The following is a 23,551-nucleotide window of genomic DNA, read 5'->3' as shown; positions in this document are numbered from 1 at the left end:
TATTAAAGAAAAGTGTTATCTATATGTTATACAGCAAGTAAAATCACACACCTCTGTTCTGTTTGGAGAATCTCATCCCAGGCTCTAAAGATTTGGGAAAACATTGAGAAAAAGTCACAAAGATTATGAGAAAAATAGCAATAAAGATTGAAAAATTTGAATATATTATATTACATGTTCAAGCTAATTTTTAGAGCAAATAAGCCTTTTCACTGCCTCTTTTATCATAAGACATTCAGATCTAATTTATTCAGAGCAATGTGGCTGACTTCCTTTTTAGAAGACCCAGAGCAAATTTCATTCAACTGTCTCCATACTGTATCCCTATTTACAAACCACCATCCAATAGATACTACTGTGCAAGGAAATCTTATCCATCTTTTCCCCAAAACAAGTCCTGCTGTCCTCAGTGGATCATATATATATATATATATATATATATATATATATATATATATATATATATATATATATATATATATATACACATACACATACACATATATGTGTGTGTGTGTGTGTGTGTTTCTGTGTGGGTGTGTGTTACTCTATACACCTGTTTATCAGTATATCTCAGTTAATAGAAAACAAATAGCTCGAATAAGTTATCTTACTAGAAGAATTTGACATAAGGAGAATGGCAGAAAAGCAGTTGGCATGAATTTGTTGAGAAATCAAGAGGACTCAGTTATCTATTTTAGAATATTCTATATTCTATAAGCAAATTCCACAAAATTATGAATTTCAGTTAATTAATCTTGAATGTTTAAGGACAATATTCTAAATGGAACTAATGCTGCATTTCTCTTAGAATCTTGATCTCCATTACTAACTGACAAGCAGCTGATCAGCATTTTGTCTCTACATTTAATTCTCCCTGTTACTTCTTTGCTTCTCCCCCACCCCCAATCTCTCCCCTATAATCAATCACCGAGAGTCATCTTTACCCCCAGAGACCTTTCTTTCCCCTGTGACGTATTTTTCCCACTTCTGACAGACATACTCATCTCATCCAATACCTTTATAATGGATTCTCCTTTTTGAAACTAGTAACCACCAAAGGCCCCAATATGAGAATCAGCACAATAACAGCAGAAAGGAAGAAAGAGGAGGAGAAAGTTTTCTCCACAGTGGACTAGAGGAAAATAGGACATTCAGATCAAAGTACTTCTGTTTTACAGATTACCTCCTCAAGGCAATTCTTCTTCCTGAAAAAAGGAGCCCAAGATCACTTTCCCAGTGGTGATGCCTGGATGGCTAGTTAGCTGGCTGGCTGCCTCCCTGGATAGTGATAGTCTCAAAGAGCTGCTGAGAATCTGATAAAATGGCAAGAAAGGCAACAGTTCTCAAGACCCCAGAAAAAATCAAATATTTAGCTTCCTTTCAATGCTGTACCAGACCCTGCATGAGCCTAAGCTAACCTGCACAGGGGTCTTTTAAGTCAAAAGTGCTTTGTAAATGCGCCTGTCCCTTTAAATAAAGGGAACGCTGTTTCTCACACTCTGTCTCTGTGGGTGAACACAAGGTGCTGAGATTGAGCCGCTTGAGAGAGAGTAAAGACAATCCAGTGGAAGGAGGAAGAAGGGAAAACCTGCTGGAAAAAAGAAAGAGGTGAATTGGGGGCAGAAATGAAGATAAGTGAAATAAAGGCAACAGGGCCTGGGGGGAGGTGAGAGTTTTTGTTTAATAGTCATAGGAAGAATAATTGTGTTTTCATGGAGGGTGGGGGATAATAAAATTAATCTAATGTTATTGAAGCTACTCTGGGAGTTAAGAATTGTCTGTGTAAACTCAAATAGCATTCTCAACAACCTTTTATGCCTGAACTTCAAAAAACTGAATTTCTAAAAGAATTGTCAGTTAAGATTCACTGGGAAGAGTAATTCCTGTTCTACAGCTGAATCCCAGTGCTGTATTAGTTGCTTGGCTTTTCTTTTCATTATTATGGAAATATAAATATTTATGATACATAGAAGCCTCATAAACACTGTTATTTTGATTGAATAACATAATTTTCCTGTTCTGATACAAAACTTAAACTAAATGTAAATTCTGAATGTATAGCAAAAAATGAATTAAAAAGTATATCATATATTCACAATAGTTCTACATTTTCATTGTTTATTTCTTGGGGTTCTTGATTGTGATGGATTGTATTTATTTTTTAAGTGTTGTGCTGAAGCTGACTTTATCACAATAATAGCAAACTTAAAACAGTTCTTGTGTAGGGATAGAAATATCTTTTTGTCAATAAAGATTACTGGTTTTAAAGTAGAAAATATTATTTTACACATTTTGTTCTTTATTTTTTATAGTTTTTCAATTGGTATAATATCTTTAATAAAAAAATAATTTTACCAAAAGGACAGTAAAGAAATGTTTCTCATTGTAAAAGTTGGTTTTACACACTTTTTAAAGATTTCTAATCAGTTTCTTTTGCTTAAAACAGAACAAAATCAGCATTTTAATCCTGAAGCTAAAACTTGGAAATAATATTTTAATATGACAGTGATTGTCTGGAACATTGACCAGATTATGTTTAAAATAAAAAAAAATAATATCATAAAGAATTGTAGATTGAATTCTGATATTATAATGTGTAATTTACTTACTACATATGTGCAACTGAGATTTAGCAAGTATATAATATGTAATTTTTTTATAGCTCCCATATTATGAAATAGCAATCCAGAAACCTGTTGTGACTTCAAAATGGTTTTTCATGTGGAAGGGTTGATAGCTATCATTTTGTTCTACTTGGCCATCCTGTTTGTTGGAATATGGGCTGCTTGGAAGACAAAAAACAGTGGGAGTGATGGAGATCGTCGTGAAACTATTATAGTTGGTGGAAGAGATATTGGCTTGCTAGTTGGTGGATTTACCATGACTGGTATGTTTCACTCTTTTTACTATTATTCGTGTTATTTATAAGGTGACAGAAATGTATCCTTTCCAAATACAACTTTGTAATCAGAGAAAATGCTTATTAGTTTTCACTAAAACTAGAAGGTCTGAGCAGTTCTGCTAGAAAGGCTTCAACAAGTTGCTTCTAAATATTTATACTGAAAATGGTGATTTGTATATTCGTCTTTGAAAATTACAACCCACTAAGTTTTGCTTAATAATACAACATGAACAGTATTAACATATAGTCATTTCTTCTGTACGTCCTCTTATTATTTGCTACAAAAGCTATTTAGTGAATGAATTACATTTCCAATTTGTGTATCACTTTTGGTAAAATCAAAAGAAAGCAATGTAAACAAAAAAAGTCATAGCTATTTGCATAACATGCACAACAGGAAAAAAATTAAAATAAAATGCATCAATACCACTTTCGTCCCAGCCAGACACCTCTATTAATTTCAACACAATTACACAAAAAATGTACTAAAGCTTCTTCATCATTGATTTAGCCAGATCATTTTGGAAAAGGGTGATTCCCAAACTAAATATTTGTAGCTAACCATCATAAGTAGAAATGCAAGAGGATCCTGAAAACATTTCATCAGAAATTATTATTCTATGTAATGGATTGCTCATGAGTAGAATTGGCCTGATTCTCTACAAAGGATTCACCCTTAATATTATTTTCACAGATATCAGAAACAATGGACCCTGAAGTCTCTATTTTTTCCAAAATATTTGGACTCCATAATGCGAAATGATGAGACACAGTGGACTAAATGCACTAAAATATATAAAAAGACTATGACAGTGTTACAAACTGTCACGTAAGAATTGTATAAAATTAAATGAGCTATGAAATGACTCCGATCAAACAAAAGGATTTGTCTTTTAAGTGGCTTAATGTTTTCTGAAAAAAAGTCACTTGCGTCCCCAATTTTATATTCTTTTTTATTTATCTTTCAGTTTTTAATGCTTTGCCCAGTTTTCAAAATCACATTATTTGGGTTTTATTTTTAATTGAAGGATTAATTTCAATATTTTATCAGTTCTTGTAATTTTGGTGACAGGCAAGAGTACAAATCTATAATAAGGAAAATATTTAATTCAATCATTAAATAAAATTCTGTGCTTTTCACATCACATTTTGTTATAAGAATCTATAGTTCTGTTAAGATAAATAAATAAATAAATATGCACTACAAGTGGTTGGTTTCATCTATTGGATTGCTATTTTCCAGTCATTCAGATTCACAGTTGCCATCATTTTTCAGTGCTGGGTTCTGAAGCCATGTGGACTCAGGAGAATTATTTGGTAGATTATCAGTCCTATAAGTATTTGTTGCCGTTAACTGTAATTCCACAATGATTTTTACTTGCAAATATTAAAATATTAAAGATAGCCATTTAAATGGTAAAATTGCATTTAATTTTGTCTATAAACTGAATACCAGTCCTGAGAACAATCCGAATTTTTCAGTCTGTTTTGCTAAGAAGAGAGCCAACTGTCTAAGATTATCTACATTAATATTTATAATGGGAAAATTCTTCAAACAATTAATAGCAAAAATAATATTTTTTAAAAAATGAATTAATTCACAGAGAGTTAACAAGAGCAATTGAGCAATGAAATGAAAATAAAATAAGTGACACCATATTTCTATTTTCCTATTTTTATAACTCTGTATGTGTCTGTGTATATATAGTATATATGTGTGTGTGTGTTTGTGTGTGTGTATAGATACACATACACATACACACAGTTAATATTTGATTTCATTCTAATACTATGGAATTATATTGATATGAAAATTATACATCCAGTTTTACTCTGTGCCTTAAGCTTTTCTTTAAATAGTTCTGAAATTAGGACAATAAAATCTGTAATATATATTAATCAATAAACCTAATAAAACTGATAAGTTTATCACTTAATTTTTCTTTGTTTTCCCTTTAGGGTTTTACTATTATGTATGTTATTCATGTTTTGCCTGTATTTTAAATTTCATTTCAAAATAACTTTCAATTTTTTTATCAGAAGAACTGGTAATAACAATCTTACTGAAACTAAAATCAAAACTCTCTGCTCATCACAACTGAAAATAGTTCCAAAAGGGTGGGAAAAAACTTTCTGCTATCTTTTCAATCATAAGCTTATGAAAACTATTCCATCCATCAAGGTCTGAAGAATGGGAGTTAATATGAGATATACCGTTCATTAATGTATGTCTCAAAGATGCTTTTTCATGAGGCAACTGGACTTTTTTTTTTCTTTGAAGATGTTTAGTTTCTCATCCAAGAAGCTTCTTCAGCTCTGAGCTCAGCTCAGATGAGAAGCAAAACGCCTTCAAAGAAAAACAAGAAAGTCCAGTTGCCTCATGAAAAAGCATCTTTGGGGCAACTATGAACTGGATAACTGAGAATATCCATAGGCAGTTCATTAATATATGACTGAAATAATTATCTGAGATATAACATTAATGTATGAATGAAATGTATTATAACAGGACTGAATAGAAAACAGGCTCTCCCTAATATAAATGTCCTATAATGTATTGAGTTGTAAAGGCACGGAGTATAAATTTGGGGTGACACATGTAAAACAAGGACATGAATGAATAAAATAACTTTCTATTGCTACATGATGTACTATTTAATTGTTATTTCTTTTTATTTTAAATGAGGACTTGTTTTGATGGTGTTGATATCTTGGACTTCACTATTTAGTCTTTGCCAAGAAAATGTTGGCAACAAAGAATTTGAAAACATAACAAATGTTATCTGCAATTTATTGGAAAAGAATGGATTCCACAAAAAATATTTGAATAATAATATTTAGAAAAAGAAACAATTCTATTAGTTCAGGTGAACAGTGATATGAAAATGCTCTGTTTGATGTTATTTTTTTAAAGGAATCTATACCAATAGGAGCTAAACTTACCGTAGGTTGAAGTATAGAATTATTTTGTTCAGCGATGTCAATTATGTTCTTCTGCAGGATTTTTCTATTTCATTTCCCTACGTAATATTTTCCTATCCTACCCATGAAGTTTCAACTGAGTGTGCTAAATTATAATTGCACTATAGGTAGTCTTCAGATTAGAATGCTAATTGAGACTATCAGTAGGCAATGTGATCGTAAACCCACATGTTACCACATCACTTAGGAATGGAAATCCAGCAGTCCCCATTGCTATTATTAACTAAATATGATCAATTATTAGACAAGGACTTTCCCCAATCCAAATCACTTCTGGATTGGTCCCTCCCAGCCTTGAGCCTTAGGAAAGCAAGGGACTGCCTCTTCTTCAATTGTCCTCATCCACCTATCTGGAGCGTGGTGGTTCACAAAGTTAGAATGCTGGGCTGATGATCAGCAGCTTGCAGTCAAGACCCACTGCTGCCACAGGGCAGGGTAAGTTCCTGTCACATGCTCCAACTCCGGCTGACCCAGCAGTTCAAAAGCAGTGACCACAAGTAAATTAATGGGTACCACTTTGGTTGACAACTTTACCAGGACACTAAAGGAGCCACCAACTGGGCATCCTTCAGGCAACAGTGATGTCACTGGCAAATACTTTCATCACAGAAGAAAAAAAATCCACCTATCTTCCCCACCCCGATATCTCTGTCCTTTTGGTTACCTCGCATTCTGTCATCTTTGCTGCTCTTGCTGCCCTGTAGATACTGGCCTAAACATCCCTGCAGGGCTTCAAGCAGCATTCTATAGTAACAGCATTGAGACTACTGATGGCCCCAGGGCTCTACTTCACTCCTAGTGCCACTACAGTCACTAAGGAGTTCTGTTGTGTAGAGCAGCAAAGGATCAGAGATGGGGGAATAGATAGGTAGGAAGAGCTGAAGTGACCCTTTGTGAATGGGCTTCCAAATACCTGTATTTTGATCACAAGATTTCATGGGCACTGCAATGGCCATAACTTGTGTAAATATCATTCGTATAGCACTGCCATGACTTTAAATGGTTGCTGAATAAATGGTCATAATTTGAGGACAATCTCTATAGTTTTTTTTCTATATTGTTCTTGGTTTGTGTGTGGAAAGTGGTACTTTGGCTAGGACAGGACCGCAGTATGGATAACTGATCTACGTAAGGTTTGCTACAAAAGCCAGTAATGCCATCTCAGTGTGCCAGACCATTTTTCTTATTATATCAATTGTCTTCATAGCCATCATGCAGTTAAAAATTCTGTTAGCCACATTGGCTTTCAGAACCATTCTGTTACATGTTCTGTCCACTGTATTATGTAGCATCAACACAAGCAGAATAAACAACAGGACTTTATCTTCATTCAATAGTTATAGCTTTCTAATATGCTTTGCACCTATTTCTATTTCTAGGAAAGATTTTTTTCTTTAACCAAGCCTTTCCTTTTGAATCGGTTAACAGTGAGTTTCAACTATTTGTTATGTGAATTGTTGGTTAAATTGGTGTTTTTTTTAAAAAAAAAAATCTGGCTTGAAAGGCTCCAGAAAAAAAAGGAGGGATATAAATTAATATTATTGTTAGTATTTATATCCTCATCTTTCACTAGAAGTACAGTATTAGCAACTTGCAGACTGATTACATGCCACTGATTTTACAATATCCTATTCCTTTGGTAGGAAATAACATCAGAATAATATCTATATAACTTTTTTTCATTTCTGTTAGTTATATATAGGTCAGAGTGCTTCATAATATCCCTTTTGTCTGTATAGGAGATATCAGTAGGAATAGGAATTAGACAACATTTCACATTTGGGACAATAGATTAACCTCCATTATGATCCTAGGAAGCCATTCCAATAAATAGTACATTTTATACTATTTTCACTTATTTTATTGAGATATATATTGCTTACTACCCCAATGGGAGAGTTTTTCTTCTTCTTCTTAATTTTATATTAAACTATTAAAAAAACCAACTTAGTACCATTCAGATTCAGAATTATGGAGCTTACAGTATTTGGGGACATTTATCTTAAATATTAAAGCAGCCTTTTATGAAAAATATGTCACTTGTATCAGCTAGCAATCTTGGACATAGGAAGTGTGACCTGAACCAGATTAAGGGAACTTTATCAGACTTTAATTTGAGTTTCTGTGTGGAATAACCTTTGGTACAATTGGGGGTCAGTTCTTCCAGTGATCATCAAGACAAGGCTAAGGCTAAGCAGCCTTATGAATTATGCTGAGTCAGTTTGCTCAAAACCGTACTTCCAACTGAAGGAAGCTATTAAGTGGAATACCATACATGCAGACAGAAATGAAGAAGGAAGAGAGTCAGAGGATACCAGTTGCCCATAGAAATACAGAGGTTTCACCTGGAACATCTGTACAGGTAGTCCTTGACTTACAACAGTTCATGTAGTGGCTTTCAAAGTTACAGTGGCATTGAAAAACAGTGACTTATGACTGTTTTTCATACTTACAAATGTTGCAGCATCCCATGGTCATGTGATCAGAATTCAGATGCTTGGCAACTGATTCACATTTATGATGGTTGCCATGTCCTGGAGTCATGTGATCACCTTTTGGGACCTTCTCACAAGCAAAGTCAATGGGGAAGCCAGATTCACTTAACAACCATGTTACTAACTTAACAATTGAAGTGATTCCCTTAACAACTATAGCAAGAAAAATCATAAAGTGGGGCAAAACTCACTTAACAAATTTTTCACTTAGCAGGAGAAAATTTGGGCTCAATTGTGGTCCTAAGTCGAGGATTACCTGTACTCTTTTTGGCAACCAGAGATTACTCATTACTACAAGATGATACCAGTCTGCATTCTCCTTGTGTCCAACTAACAATTTCACTAGAAGAATGGGAGACCCTATTATTCAGCAACTTTATTCTATTGATAATCTTGAATGTCTCTTCAGAAGATCACAGGGCCAATGATGGCCATTACTTATGAATTAGTGTGGATCCATGATGTATTTCTTAGTTCTTAAAATATTTTTACAAGGCAACCTGTAGGAGACATAATCACTGCCATTATAAAGCAAAATTTTACTAAATATCTGAACATTCTCCCAGCTTGACTAATAATATGTATCTTTGTGAGCGGCTGCTGAAGTGCTCAGTATGATGGTGATACTACTGAAAATCAGTTAACTAGGTACTCAGAAAAGCTACTTAACAGTACTTCACTAAGCAAAGACAAAGCAACAAGAATATTTAGGCTGGCACTTAGAGGTATTATATGCCAGTTAAATTTTACTTTTATTTCTTTCTCTCTTTCCCATTACTTATTAAAATACACTAATTTTTAGTGTATAATGTAAATTTCCAAATTACATGCATGCAGATAGGTCTTTAGATGAAGTGACTGTGTGCAATATCATTCTTCATTATATTATTTTTGCTGCACAAATCAATTACTTAATTTTGCTTTCTCCATCCACTGTATAATGGATGTCGTCCACTTCTTCCACAGCAACCTGGGTAGGAGGCGGTTATATCAATGGAACAGCCGAGGCAGTGTATAATCCAGATTTTGGACTAGCCTGGGCTCAGGCACCCATTGGGTATTCGCTTAGCCTCATTGTAGGTAAGCTAAAGATGGAAACATAGCAGAAGAAAAATATATTGTTAAAATGAAAAGGATGTTGAAGTCAATATTCTATGAATGCCTGTTCCTGTATTTCTCTTTCATTGTAAATGAATTTGGGGATGATGGGTGGAGCCAGCACTAGAGATGGTATCTACAGAACTATGTTCATCTATCTTGTAACAAGATATTAAGGACAAAATTTTTGTCAAAGCCTGGTGTTATTTAGTGGTTTTGTTTTAAAAAATGTATGGAAATTTAGAAGAGGTCGCTTCTCTTGTTTTCCTCTCAATATTGGGTGGCATTAAGAATTAGTCATTGTTAGGTTAAATTATTTACTAAGCAAGTTAAAACTAATGGAAATTAAGTCCTATTGATTTTTATGAATCATAGTATCAAAAGCTTGGGACAATTTAGGCCATTGTCCAACTTCCTGTTCAGGGCAGGAGTACAAATTAAAGCATCTAAGCATGTGGGAATATAATCTTTGCTTTAATATACCCAACCCAGTTTTGTAACAAATTACTTTTCACTGTTGATTTTTTGCTTGGTTGGGATAATTGCTCTACATAAGACTAACTAAAGGAGTTGCACACATTAAGTCTGTGTCCAAGTAATACAGACCTAATGCTGACTATAATATTCCACTAGTCATTGCACTATCAATCAGTAATATTAACAAGTATAAGAACCCCAATTCCATTACTATATAGCCACTTTGACAATCATTGAGAAGAAAGACTTATTGGATTATTATATTATGGAAAATGATTTAAATATCAGTTATGTCTCTCATAAGCAGTCTAATATTACATATATAAAACCAAACATGCTTCATTTTTACAGATGGCTACTTAATCTAGAAAAATAATTAGAATCCAAACTTTTTTTAATGCATCTTTTAGGTGGCTTGTTTTTTGCAAAGCCCATGCGTTCCAAAGGGTATGTGACAATGTTGGATCCATTTCAGCAAATCTATGGAAAACGGATGGGAGGGCTTATCTTCATACCTGCCCTGATGGGAGAAATGTTCTGGGCAGCAGCCATCTTTTCTGCACTAGGTAAGGAGTTCTGTAAACAAATTAATTGTATAAAATCAGTCCGAATGAGCATAAAATATGCAAATTGATAAAAAATGCTCTTTTAAACAAATGCTTAAAAATTGAACAAGCCTTCTCAAATTTACAAGATAACTACTGTGTGGTAGTGCTAATCAGAATACTGATAGTAAAATATTGTGTAGAAAAGCCAGGTGTTCTCTTTTTTTATAGTAAGTTGAAGAGAGTAATCATGAAAGGATTTAGCTATATAATTGGATTTACAGAGATTTTGAGTGGGGATGGCACAATTCAAAATGTATTTTTAAACATTTTAAAACATTTGACCTATGTAGTGAATACCTTAATATCCGAAAGTCTAAATATTGTACTTGTTCATATATCATGCATATATATGTCATTTAGTTGTAACATAAAGAATTGTATAAATCTGTGCATGCTGAGTTTTGTGTCACTGCAAACTTGTATATCAATTTAAATGTGTATCCAATGAATAACTAGCCTGATCCCCACTGAAGGCATAAAATTGAATAATTTTATTTATCTATTTAGATTGTATAAGATCATTTCGCTCACAATTTATGACACTGGGTCAACTACACCAGTAAAAGTAAAACACAGTAAAAGTCAAAAAATAAATACAATACAAAACACAATCAATTTAGAGAAAACTGGGCTTTATAAAACACTTTCAGAGCAGAATGGTTCTTCTACTATCTCAATATAATAATAGTTATAATATCCCCTTATTTATGCACTCAAGTTGGCAACTAATAATATATGCCTTTGAATATTAAAACCAATATGAATGTTAATGTATGACCTATAGCCTGATAAGGCAGATATCATTTCCTTAAACAGTTCTTTTAAAAGCAAAGGGAGCTGGAATGAATAAAACTTCAGGAAAGACGTTTCACCATCCAAAAGTCATATAGAAAAGGCCTTGACTCATATGCTAGATAAATAAGCTCCTGACTGTAAGATCATTTTCAGAAAAACTATCTAAAAATGTTGATGAAGATTTTCAGTTATCCAGGTAGAGTTGTCTGCTGAGTTAACTTTCAGATCTATCAACTCAACTTCCAGACCTATCTAAAGATCTTAATGCCCATCAATTAAGTTCTTCATAAGACAGAAAGTGCCTTGGATGGCTATGTATGGCTTTAAAGGCAAACCTCAACATGAAGCTCTAAAGCATGGGTGTCAAACTCGTGATGTCATGTGATGTGTTGCAATGTATTGCAACTTTTTCCCATTGCCGGCAATGGGGTGGGCGCAGTTTTGGTGTGACACATCCAGCCCATGGGCTGGCAGTTTGACATCCCTGGTCTAAAGAAAGCCACTTCTGGGCTTCCAGTTTTGCACAGTTAGTGTGACAGCTGAGGGATCGCAGGGCTCTGTACCCTACGGCCAATTCCTACATGTTAGGAGATGCTAAATGGACCTGAAGTCACCCTGGAGAGCCGACAAAGAAAGAGGGAAGTCCCGCCAACTGTGGAGAGACAGCATTCAATCCGGTCATTCAGAGAAAGCCTTCCAGAAACCAGAAGGAGAAAGGCTAGCTTAATTCCAGAGTCTAGCCCAAGCTACAAGCAGCCAAAGCCCAAAAGCACTATTTTAAACTGACTGTACACAACGTGCTTGATACTGAGTAAGAACACTGATTTTATCTCTTCTACTTGATAATTGATTTCCTGGGGGAAAAGAAACCCAAGAAGCAAAAAGCCTCCAAAAGTGAGAAGGAGGGGGATCTTTGCCCTACCCTTCTACAGATGGAAGCGGCAAATTAAACTTTTTATGGAAGACAGAAATATATTGAAATGAAATGAATATAAGACCTAAATCTGGATAAGTTTGAAGTTGGTGCAATTTGTTAAGATTTTCTTTTTAAATCATGAAAACAGAAGACAGCAATTATTTATTTTGAAAACTGAAAAACGAATTGGTGCTGACATCTAGTGGTGGATGAAAATATACAATAGTAGTTGCTCCAATACAGGAACTGGCAAAGCCCAGGAAAAGATAACTTGCCTTTGTGACCTTCAATGCTTTAATAACAGAGAACAGCTGTGAGAAAAAAAAGGAAAACATTTTGGGCCACCTACAAAGCAAGAATTATAAACTTTAGAAAAAATATTGACCTTTCCGGATTATAAATACCTACTCAACTGTGACTCTAAAGCTGTTTGCACAGAAAGGAAAACCCTGATTTTTTGGCAATCATGGAAAACCAGAGATCTACAGAAAAAATATAACAAGAAAAAACAAACACTTTCCAGGAGGAGATGTATGCTATGTTGCAACTAATTCAAACAACAATGATCTCAAACCATGAGGAAATTAAAAATAACTTTGAAAATATAAATGAATACATCTCCACTTTAACTTTACAACAACAAAAAAACTCTCAGAATATAAAAATAGAGAGTGAGCAGATAAAATAGACAACTGAACATAAACAAGAGGAAAAAGATTTAAAGATGGAACCTAACAAGAGAAAGAAGTATGACTTAACCCAGGTGGAAAAAACTTGCAAGAAATATTGGATATGGAAAAGATAACTTAAACTCTAAGATCATAAAATAAGTCTGAGGACAAGAAAAAAAATTCGACAAAATGGATTACAGAGATGTCAGGAGAACTACGAGAACTTGAAAGACAAAAAATGGTAAGAGAAATTAAGAGAGAGAAAAAGGAAAAGATTTTCAATGAATATGAAGGGGCGAAACCTTCCCATAAAAACATCTTACTTGATTTGCCTTTTGTACCTACAACATCTACAACATCTATGGGAAGACTCTTTGATTCAGCAGAGCATATTGATCAGGAAAGATGTTTGGCAAAAAAAAAAAGGCTAAAGGGAGAATTAAGAAAATAGATGATGGCATTTATCAGAAAGAATATTTAAAAATTAAACATCTGTTTGAATATGGTTAAAGAAATAGAAAGATTTTGGATATAAATGAATTTTAGTTTAAGAGGGATGAACCACTCAAGTAATATAGTATTTTTTCTTTCTTCTCTCTTTTTTGTTATGTTTTTTGACATGAGAAATATAAAAATGTTGGGATGGTTTATATAAAGGAAATGTTTTAGATACTTAAGTGTAATTGATCTTGAGAAAACTTCAGTAGATAAAAATGTTTTGAATAGATCTAAAAGATTGGATAATTGGATTTATTAAATGGAATATTTAAAGATTAAACATATGTTTGAATATGGTTAAAAAGAAAAGAAAAATTATGGATATAAATGTATATTAGCCAAAGAGAGACATGTATTTTAGGTAGTATTTGTTCTCATTAGTTGCGAAGTCGTGTCCGACCCATCACAACCCCATGGACAACATTCCTCCATGTCTTCCTGTCCTCTACCATCTTCTGCTTCAGTGACTCCATCCAGCCACCTTATTCTCTGTCATCCCATTCTTCTATTGTCCTCAATCTTTCCCAGCATCAGGCTCTTCTCCAGTGAGTCCTTCCTTCTCATTAGGTGGCCAAAGTATTTGAGTTTCAACTTCAGGATCTGGCCTTCTAAAGAGCAGTCAGGGTTGATCTCTTCTAGGACTGACCTGGTTTGAACGCCTTGCAGTCCAAGGGACTCGCAGGAGTCTTCTCCAGCACCATAGTTCAAAGGCCTCAATTCTTTGGTGCTCAGCCTTTCTTATGGTCCAACTTTCACAGCCATACATTGCAGTGGGAAAACCATGGCCTGGACTATACGCACTTTTGTTGGCAGGGTGATGTCTCTGCTTTTTAGTATGCTGTCTAGATTTACCATACCTTTCCTCCCCAGGAGCAAGTGTCTTTTAATTTCTTGGCTGCAGTCCCGATCTGTGGTGATCTTGGAGCCCAGGAAAATAAAATCTGTTACTACCTCCATTTCTTCCCCATCTATTTGCCAGGAATTGAGAGGGCTGGATGCCATGACCTTAGTTTTCTTAATGTTGAGTTTCAAGCCAACTTTTGCACTTTCCTTCTTCACCCGCATCAAGAGGCTCTTTAGTTCCTCTTCACTTTCTGCCATTAGAGTGGTATCATCTGCATATCTTAGGTTGTTGATATTTCTCCCGGCAATCTTAATTCCAACTTTCGATTCATCTAGCCCTGTCTTTCTCATGATGTGCTCTGCATATAAGTTAAATAGGCAGGGCGACAGTATACAGCCTTGCCGGACTCCTTTTCCAATTTTGAACCAATCAGTGGTTCCATGTTCGGTTCTCACTGTTGCTTCTTGACCCACATATAGGTTTCTCAAGAGACAAATAAGATGGTCTGGTATTCCCATCTCTTTAAGAACTTGCCACAATTTGTTGTGATCCACACAATCAAAGGCTTTAGCATACTTAATGAAGCAGAAGTAGATGTTTTTCTGGAACTCCCTAGTTTTCTCCATAATCCAGCATATGTTGCCAATTTGATCTCTAGTTCCTCTACCTCTTTGAAATCCTGCCTGTACTTCTGGAAGTTCTCGATCCAAATACTGCTGGAGTCTAGCTTGTAGGATTTTAAGCATAACTTTACTAGCATGTGAAATGAGTGCAATGGTGCGATAGTTTGAACATTCTTTGGCATTGTGTTTCTTTGGAATTGGAATGTAAACTGACCTTTTCCAATCCTGTGGCCACTGTTGATTTTTCCAAATTTGCTGGCAAATTGAGTATAGCAATTTTACCGCATCATCTTTTAAGATTTTGAATAGCTCAGCTGGAATACTGTCACCTCCACTAGCTCAGCTTTCCTAGGGCCCATTTCACTTCACATTCTAGGATATCTGGTTCGACCACCTTCTAGGACAGTGATGGCGAACCTATGACACGCGTGTCAGTGCTGACACGTGTAGTCATTTGGGGTGACACGTGCAGGATTTCATGCGATTTTATGCAATTCATCCTTGGCTCCTGCACGCCGAGGATGAAAGAATTTTTTTTTTGTTTTTGCCACGGAAGAGAAATCCCCACGGATACCTGGCGAGTCACCAGGTTATGTGGGACTCGAACCCACTAAAACTCTCCCATTATGACTACCGCCCTCCTAGAGCAACCGTACCACTACGGCCTTGGATCAAGGAAGGATGAAAGAAATACGCTCTGTGCTGGAGGAACGGGGGGCGGGACGTGTGATCTCCCCCACCCACACTCACTCATTCACTGTGTCCCCGCCGCCGACTGACAGGCAAGCACAGGCACAGCCCCTTTATCAGCGCAGGGGCTGCTAGTAAGGCGTGCGTGCCGTGCGCACACACTTCATCAGCACGGCTGAGAGTACGTTAGGGAGGACCCTCAGGAGAGGAGCGCAGGAACAGTGCGTGCCTTTCTCCAGTCAGGCCGCAATTAGTGAGTGCCACACAGTAAGGGGGACCTGTGAGCATCATTAGCAGCAACTATTGGGGTGCCATGGACTTGTAATTGCCCACAATAACTGAGATAAGTGAGGGGGAGGCTGTGTTAGGCTAGTTAACCCCTAATTGGCTAACAAGCTATCTATAATTCTATCTGCTGTCACTGGCCCACTGATGGAGCACCCAAAAAATAAAAAACAAAGGTTAAGTAAAGGGAGTGGTAGTAGCAGTGGCCGACCCTTTCAAGAGACATGGAGCGAGATGTATGGTATTATAGAAAAAAATGGCAGATCATTTTGCGTTCTATGTACTGAAATGGTAGTAAGCAGAACGTGGAATATAAATAGACATTTTGAAACTAATCATTCCCAGCTCTTGGAAAAAAGTGAGGATGAAAGGAAGGAATACATTTCCAGGAAGCTACACCTTTATAAGAGCCAATCTAACTCCATCCTTAAATTTATAAAAGGCTGTACAAATTTAACATCTGCAAGTTTGAGCATTGCTCACTCCATAGCTCAGCATGCAAAAGCACTTAATGAGGGAGAATTTATTAAAGAAACTCTCCTAAGATGTGCGCCACTTCTATTTCACGATATGCAGAATAAAGATGCAATTATTAAGAGAATATCTGAGTTACCACTCAGTAGAAATATCATAAAAGACCGAATAATGAGACTGAACACAAATGTACAACATCAATTAAAGAGAGACATAAGGAATTGTAAATATTTTTCCATCTGTCTTGATGAAACTACTGATGTCATGTCACATACTCAGTTAGCCATTATTGGTCGATATTCTGATAGTCACACAATGAGAGAAGAGTTGATAAAGTTAGTATCAGTTCCAACAAGTACATCAGGAAGCGAAATATGTAAGGTTGTTATGCAAACATTCTGTGACCTAAGCATTGATATCTCTAAAGTTGTGTCAGTGATGACAGATGGTGCCCCAAACATGGTGGGGAAAAAAGTTGGATTTGTGAAATTGTTTACAGAAGCTATTGGACATCTGATTGTGCCTTTTCATTGTATTATCCATCAGGAGGCTTTATGTGCCAAGGCAGGATTCACTGACTTAAATGACTTAATGTCAGTTGTTACAAAAATAGTTAATTTAATAGCTGCTCACCCCCTTCACAAGCGAGAATTTTCAGCACTTTTACTGGAGGTTGATTCCACCTACAGTGGACTGCTGATGTACAATAATGTAAGATGGCTGAGCCGAGGCAAGGTTCTTGAGCGCTTTGTGGAGTGCTTTGAAGAAATTAAGGTATTTCTTGAAGATAAGGATCTGGGAAACTTTCCTCAGCTCAATGATGATAAGTGGGTCAACACCCTGATGTTTTTTACAGATCTCTCTGTTCATGTTAATGAACTGAACTTAAAGTTACAAGGTTTTGGCAAAAGTATTGATGTTATGTTTGGATACATAAAAGCTTTTGAAAGTAAAGTAAAAATTTTCAAGCGAGATGTAGAAACTAAAACGTATAAGTATTTTCCTCGAGTACAAAAGCATTTTGAGAAGGCCAGTGCAGCTGTACGAAATGAAGTGGAACTCTTGCATATGAAGTGCCAGCATGTTTTAGACTCGTTACTTGACCAGTTTACTGATAGATTTAGTCAATTTAGAAGCCTAGAACAGACCATGAGAATAATTAAGTATCCTGATGTAGTAGTCTACAATAGTTTGGAATTAAATGGTTTCCAATGGACGCAAATAGATGATTTGGAGATGCAGCTTGCAGAATTTCAAGACAGCATCTGGGCTCAGGTGTTTGTCGACTTGAGGTCAAAGCTTGAGAATCTGGAAAGGGGCCGCTTGGAGAATCAAGATGAGTGCCACTACGAACAGGAAATTTGGAGTGCCTGGAACAGACTACCAGACACTTTTAGCACCCTGAAAAATATAGCAACAGCTTTACTCACAATTTTTCCTTCTACGTACTTTTGTGAGACCTTATTCTCAGCATTAAATAATATCAAAACCAACAAAAGAAACAGATTGACAGATGAGGTTAGTAGCGCTTGCTTGGGCCTGAAGTGTACAAAATACCAACCTTCAATTGAAGATTTAGCCAATGAAATTCAGCAACAAAAAAGTCACTAATATGCAGGTTAGTTAAAGAATTCGCCCTCCCCCTCACTTATCTCAGTTCACGGCACCCCAAACAAGTTCAATAATATCAAGGGCAACATACGAAATCGACAGATTGATGAACAAAGAAGTTACTAAGCAGGTATGTTAAATAATTTGTTTTTGGTTTATTAAATACAATTATATATTGCAATTATACATTTTTGTAGTTTAAACTATAAATTGCGCAAAATTATGTTTTTTTGTCGAAGTGACACACCACGTGAGTTATGCTCGATTTTTTTGCCGAATTTTGACACACCACGCCGAAAAGGTTGCCCATCACTGTTCTAGGATATCTGGTCAGTGACCACCTCATCGTGTTTATTTGGGACATTAAGCTCATTCTTGTATAGTTCTTCTGTGTAGTTTTCCCACTTCTTCTTAATCTCTTCTGCCTGTTAGGACCCTGCCATTATGGTCCTTTATATGCCCATCTTTGTATGAAATGTTCCCTTCATATCTCCAATTTTCTTGAAGAGATCTCTGGTCCTCCCTATTCTATTGTTTTCTTCTATTTCTTTGCACTGTTCTCTCTTTGCACTGTTATCTCTTCTATCAATTCTATGGATTCTGCATTCAATTGGGTGTATCTTTCTCTTTCTCCCTTGCCTTTCACTTCCCTTCTTTCCTCAGCTATTTGCAAAGCTTCCTCAGACAGCCAGTTTGCTTTCTTGCATTTCTTTTTCTTTGGGATGGTTTTAGTTGCTACCTCTTCTACAATGTTGCGAACCTCCGTCCATAGTTCTTCAGGCACTCTGTCTATCAGATCTAATTCCTTAAATCTATTTGTCACCTCTACTGCATATTCATCAGGGATATGATTTAGTTCATACCTGAGTGGCTTAGTGCTTTCCCCTACTTTCTTCAATTTAAGCCTAAATTTTGCAACGAGAAGCTCATGATCTGAGCCACAGTCAGCTCCTAGTTTTAACTCATGAAAAATGTAAAAGTGTTGGGATGGCCTGTATGAGGAAAAAGACTTAAATACTTAAGTGTAATGAAGTTTGAGAAAATTTTAAGTAGTAAGAATGTTCTGAACATTGTGGGGAAAATAAATTTAAATAAGAATTTTGTAAACAGGATCTATGACGAGGCAATCAAGATGATCAGTTAGAAAAGAAGCTTTATATTGGTGTGGTTATTATTTTCAGAAATATTAGAAAAATGTCTATATTTAATTGTTATTTCTCAAAATAATAAGAATTGTATTAATTCAAGGTTGGCAAAAGAGAATATTATTGGAAGAAGAGAAAATCAAGCAAAGCTACTATGTGGAATATAGAACTATAGAAACTAATTGTTATTGTTTTTTAAATATAAGCCCAGACAACATGCTGTTTATCAAATATTAAGACGATTATATTAAAAAATAAGCAAAATATATTTTAAAAGAAAAAGAAAGCTACTTCCTACCTAGAGGGAGCAATTTGAAAACCTCAGCTGACAGGTTCTTTCCCCTGATATTTATTTACTTGCTTATTTAACATGGTATACTGCTGACCACCAATGCCAATTTTTCAATTAAAATTACATTTAAAATTTAGAAGCTAAAACTGGTTAAAATGCCACTTCAACAAGCAAGTGACATTAATGACTGATATTACTGAGTATTTATATTATTAAAAGCTTACAAGAAAAATATGTTTTAAAGCATTTTTAAATAGCGAATAAAGATATTAGGCCCTTCCATTCTTCAGGAAATACAGTCCAAAAATGTACAAAGGCTCGATCCTGAGTTGTTTCCTAAAGAATTTTAAAAAGAACTATATAAATCTCCCTCTGAAAGACTGCTCCATACAGTATAATAAAAAGACCACATTTTTAAGGCCATTATCTTTCAGAACTGGACTCAGCAACAATATCAACAAAAGCTGATAAAAGGCACTCCAGGCTATTACCTCAATCTGCTGAAGATCAAGAAAGGTTTGCTCTAGAAGCTTGCCTTTAAACTATGATGTGCTCTTTTTAGGAGAGTATAATCCCTTTCTGAATATGTACATTTACCATGTCTTTGGAAGTCTGACTCTCACAACGAGCACCTCCATCCTGTTTTCCAGTTCATTAATGACTTCAGGCAGACACTGAAGAAAAGTATACAATTTCCTCAAATGTCAAAGAGAAATTCATTTGGGTTTTCAATACATTAGCATACTGATACTGCCCAACAAAAAAAATCAGATAATTTTCCCCAACATTTTCAAATAGGAATTGAAAAATACAGGAGACAGAGTGGAGTCCTGAGCAAACTGATATAATTGTTCTTATTTCAAGGAACAAATATCTACGAATGATACCATCTGAAATATAACTGAAAAATAGAAATGGAAAACCTATACAACCATACCTTCTGTTTCCAAATCTCTTTAGTGATCTAGAAGAATTCCTCCAAATTCCTCTCCTAATAATCTAGGCTGAAATCAGTCTAGGCATAAGAATCTAAGAACTCTGATTAACTGTATTTATTACAAAGTGGATTAAGGTCATTCTAGTGATGACTTTCAAACAGAATAGATCTATATCAACAACCTATGGTAATGAAAATCTTTCCCTTTTCTTCAATCTTTTTTTATATAGCTTTTATAAAACAGATAAGACTTGCCTTTTCTATAAAAAGTGAGGCAATCTGTACCTGTTCTTTATTTTAGTAACCATTATTCCTTTTTACAACCTGCCTCCAGAAGCAGTGAATCCTCCAACACTGGAAGTTTTTAAGAAGAAACTGGACAGGCATTTGTCTGAAATGGTATAGGGTTTCCTGCCTGAGAAGGGGGTTGGACTAGATGACCTCCAAGATTCCTTCCAATTTTTATTATTATTATTATTATTATTATTGTTATAAATCACTCCCACAATTACCATATATTGAAAGCCACTAAGCAGTCCAGGAAAATCAAGAGTGTCACACACCATATTGAAGATCATTCTTCAAGCCAACTAAGATCATCTGAACCCCATAGCATAACCTGAAATGGGTCAAATCTTTCCTGCAATATTGCCTGCAGGTGAGAAGCTGCCACCATTATCTCAATCATCTTAAATAATCATCTTAAATAAGAAGGGCTAAGTTTGGCATATAATTCCTTATCTCCAAGTTATCTGGAACAGGCTTCTCCAAAGAGGTTTAAGAATTGCATCCTTTAAACAAAAAGCTTCCCTCCTGCAGAGGACCATTTATCATAACTAAGTCATCTTCCAGTTACAATTGACAATGCAAAATATCACAATTTTAAGCTGATATATTCTAACAATACAAGAGTTGTTATTAAGATTGACTGTTTACAAGGTGGAATTCAGATTGGCCAAAAGTACACACATTTAATATTTATCCGTTTGCTCAAACATCTGGAGATGGAAGATAAGTTTTTATGATGACAACTGCTTCATATCGCTTCCCACTTGCCCTTTATTACAAGGAATGCAGCAGGGAGAAACTAAGCCACATCATCCATGATGGATGATTTGTTGTATTTTGAACTGTATTACGTAGGAGGAAGACCAGGTTTTTTGAAGAGCTAGAAACTTTCTAAAAGGTGACAGAGCTATCAGAAGGTAAAATATCCCTTAAAGTTCTAATATCTCTTTCTTAATAATGACTTGACAATTTTCAGTACCAATCTGCTATTTCCCATTACTACTGTGATTGCTGCCATTGCAAACTCACTTTATCAACTCAGTTAAATATAATCATTGGTCTTTATTTTCCCTGTTGTACATTTTACACTTGGGGCAATATACAAAATTATAAAATAAATAAAACATGTAAATAGGGTAGAGCAAGCCTTTTCAACCAGTGGTACAGGTACCACCTGTGGTACATTGGCACCTGGCAGGTGGTATGCGACCATTCTAGAAAAGTGGTAGCGAGGGAGGGGAATGAGATGGCTGGAGCTGCAGGGCTGTCAGGGCTCAGCAGCAGTGCCAGGCTCCAGCTGAAGCTCAGTGCTGATCGTGACACTTCTGCTGAGCCCAGAAGAAATGCCGATCAGCTGGAATGTTGCAGCATCTCCAGGGTCTTGTGATTTACATTCAGATGCTTGGCAACCGATTCATATTTACGACGGTCACAGTGTCCCAGGATCATGTGAAGTGACCAAAATCTGCTGCAACCACCCAGCAGACAGGGGGACTAAAAACCAAACACCCTCCCACCCCACCCCCGCTGCCAATCCTCAACAGAAATGCTCACAACAATGAAAACCTCGGACAGGAGGAAGAGCGCAGCTGGGTGGGCAAGCAGGTGTCTTGCTTGGCTGTGCTTTGGGGGACACTTTTTTCAGTGCCATTGTAACTTTAAACAGTCACTAAGCGAGCTCTTGTAAGTCAAGGACTACCTGTACTTTATCACTTTTTTCCTTTTTTTTTGGTCATAAAGTTTTTGACACCTTGCTAAGTGACTGGTGCTACTCGGATGTTGCCATATCCAGAAAGTGGTACAATGGGTGAAAAGGTTGAAAAGCCCTGGGGTAGAGAATCCTTCTGATAAATTTCTGAACTGTCCTTTGCAACTTTTGTCACCTAACAACCAATAACTATGTATACAGAGTAAGTTGCCAATGACATGTTTTAAAATAAATAAAATAATCAGCCTTGCTTCCAGCTGTGTTTTGATTCTCTGGAAAGCAACAGGGAGGTTTTTAACTATAGCCAAGAATAAGCTGCATGCTGAGGTGATGGAAACTGAGTGGCTTAAGCAATTTTCAGGGAAATTAAAATGCATGTTCTCTTTTAATACAGCTTACTGTACTTGAAATATTTCTGTTGTGTGTCACATTGTGGAAGCAAATATTGTAAAAGCCTGTTATGCTCACAAAAAGACAACTTGCAATTAAGAACTAAGATTTTACTCTTTTAGATGCTGAGGAATGGTTGCGGCTTATATGCACATTGAGTCAGGACCAAGGACAGCAACATATTCAAGCATAAGCACTATGCTTTGTCCATGAACCTTTGAACATTAACAAGATCATTTGTATGGTTAAGTAACATTATCATGGCTGGAGAAGGGAGTGTATCCTGGATACCACAAGTTCACTTCAAATGTGCTGAGCAAACCCTACAATTCTCACCTTTAACTTTTGGCTTAGAAAAAATGGCTAGAGTAATATATTTTAGTATAAGCAGAATCTACCAGCATAACAAGTATCTACTTCCAGTTTGTTGCTACAAAATTTTATTCAGCATGCTGAGCACTGCATCCCCCCCCTCTCTCTCTCCCCCTCCCTCCCTCCCTCCCTCCCTCCCTCCCTCTCTTTCTCTCTTTCTCTCTCTCTCTCTCTCTCCCTCCTCTCTCTCTCTCTCTCTCTCTCTCTCTCTCTCTATCTATCTATCTCTCGTGGTGATGCTTAGTTGCTTTTCTGCCTGACAGATATAATTCTCACATTACCATTTCATACCTAAAGTTATGTGCAAAATAACATGGGTTCTTATACTTCTCATCTAATAGTAGTTTAGAAAGATGCCATTTAGAGATCTTTTCACTGACATCTAATTTAGAAAGCAATGAGCTTGATTTGATCTTTGAAAAGATACTATACTGATCTGATTAGATC

At 35.9% G+C, this 23,551-nt stretch overlaps 1 protein-coding gene across 4 annotated transcripts in view; it reads left to right on the top strand.

Moving 5' to 3' along the window:
* Positions 1–1,146: 1,146 nt before the first annotated feature.
* SLC5A7 (solute carrier family 5 member 7) overlaps positions 1,147–23,551 on the top strand; it is a 34,453-nt gene continuing 12,048 nt past the window's right edge. Inside the window, exons 1-4 of one of the 4 annotated variants that reach the window (XM_039331820.1) lie at positions 1,147–1,611; positions 2,666–2,890; positions 9,349–9,462; positions 10,368–10,523. In XM_039331820.1, the coding sequence (XP_039187754.1) occupies positions 2,713–2,890; positions 9,349–9,462; positions 10,368–10,523 (448 nt within the window). In that variant the 5' untranslated portion in view covers positions 1,147–1,611; positions 2,666–2,712. Of the gene's footprint in view, positions 1,670–2,665; positions 2,891–9,348; positions 9,463–10,367; positions 10,524–23,551 lie in introns of all 4 variants that reach the window. The other 3 variants (XM_039331819.1, XM_039331818.1, XM_039331821.1) reach the window with 3 other exon arrangements.

This window comes from Crotalus tigris, unplaced genomic scaffold (assembly GCF_016545835.1).
Source record: "Crotalus tigris isolate CLP2741 ecotype Arizona unplaced genomic scaffold, ASM1654583v1 scf7180000024438.1716836, whole genome shotgun sequence".
Lineage (NCBI taxonomy): Eukaryota > Metazoa > Chordata > Lepidosauria > Squamata > Viperidae > Crotalus > Crotalus tigris.
The sequence above is the reverse complement of the archived record's forward strand: the minus strand, read 5'-3'. Positions and strand labels throughout refer to the sequence as shown.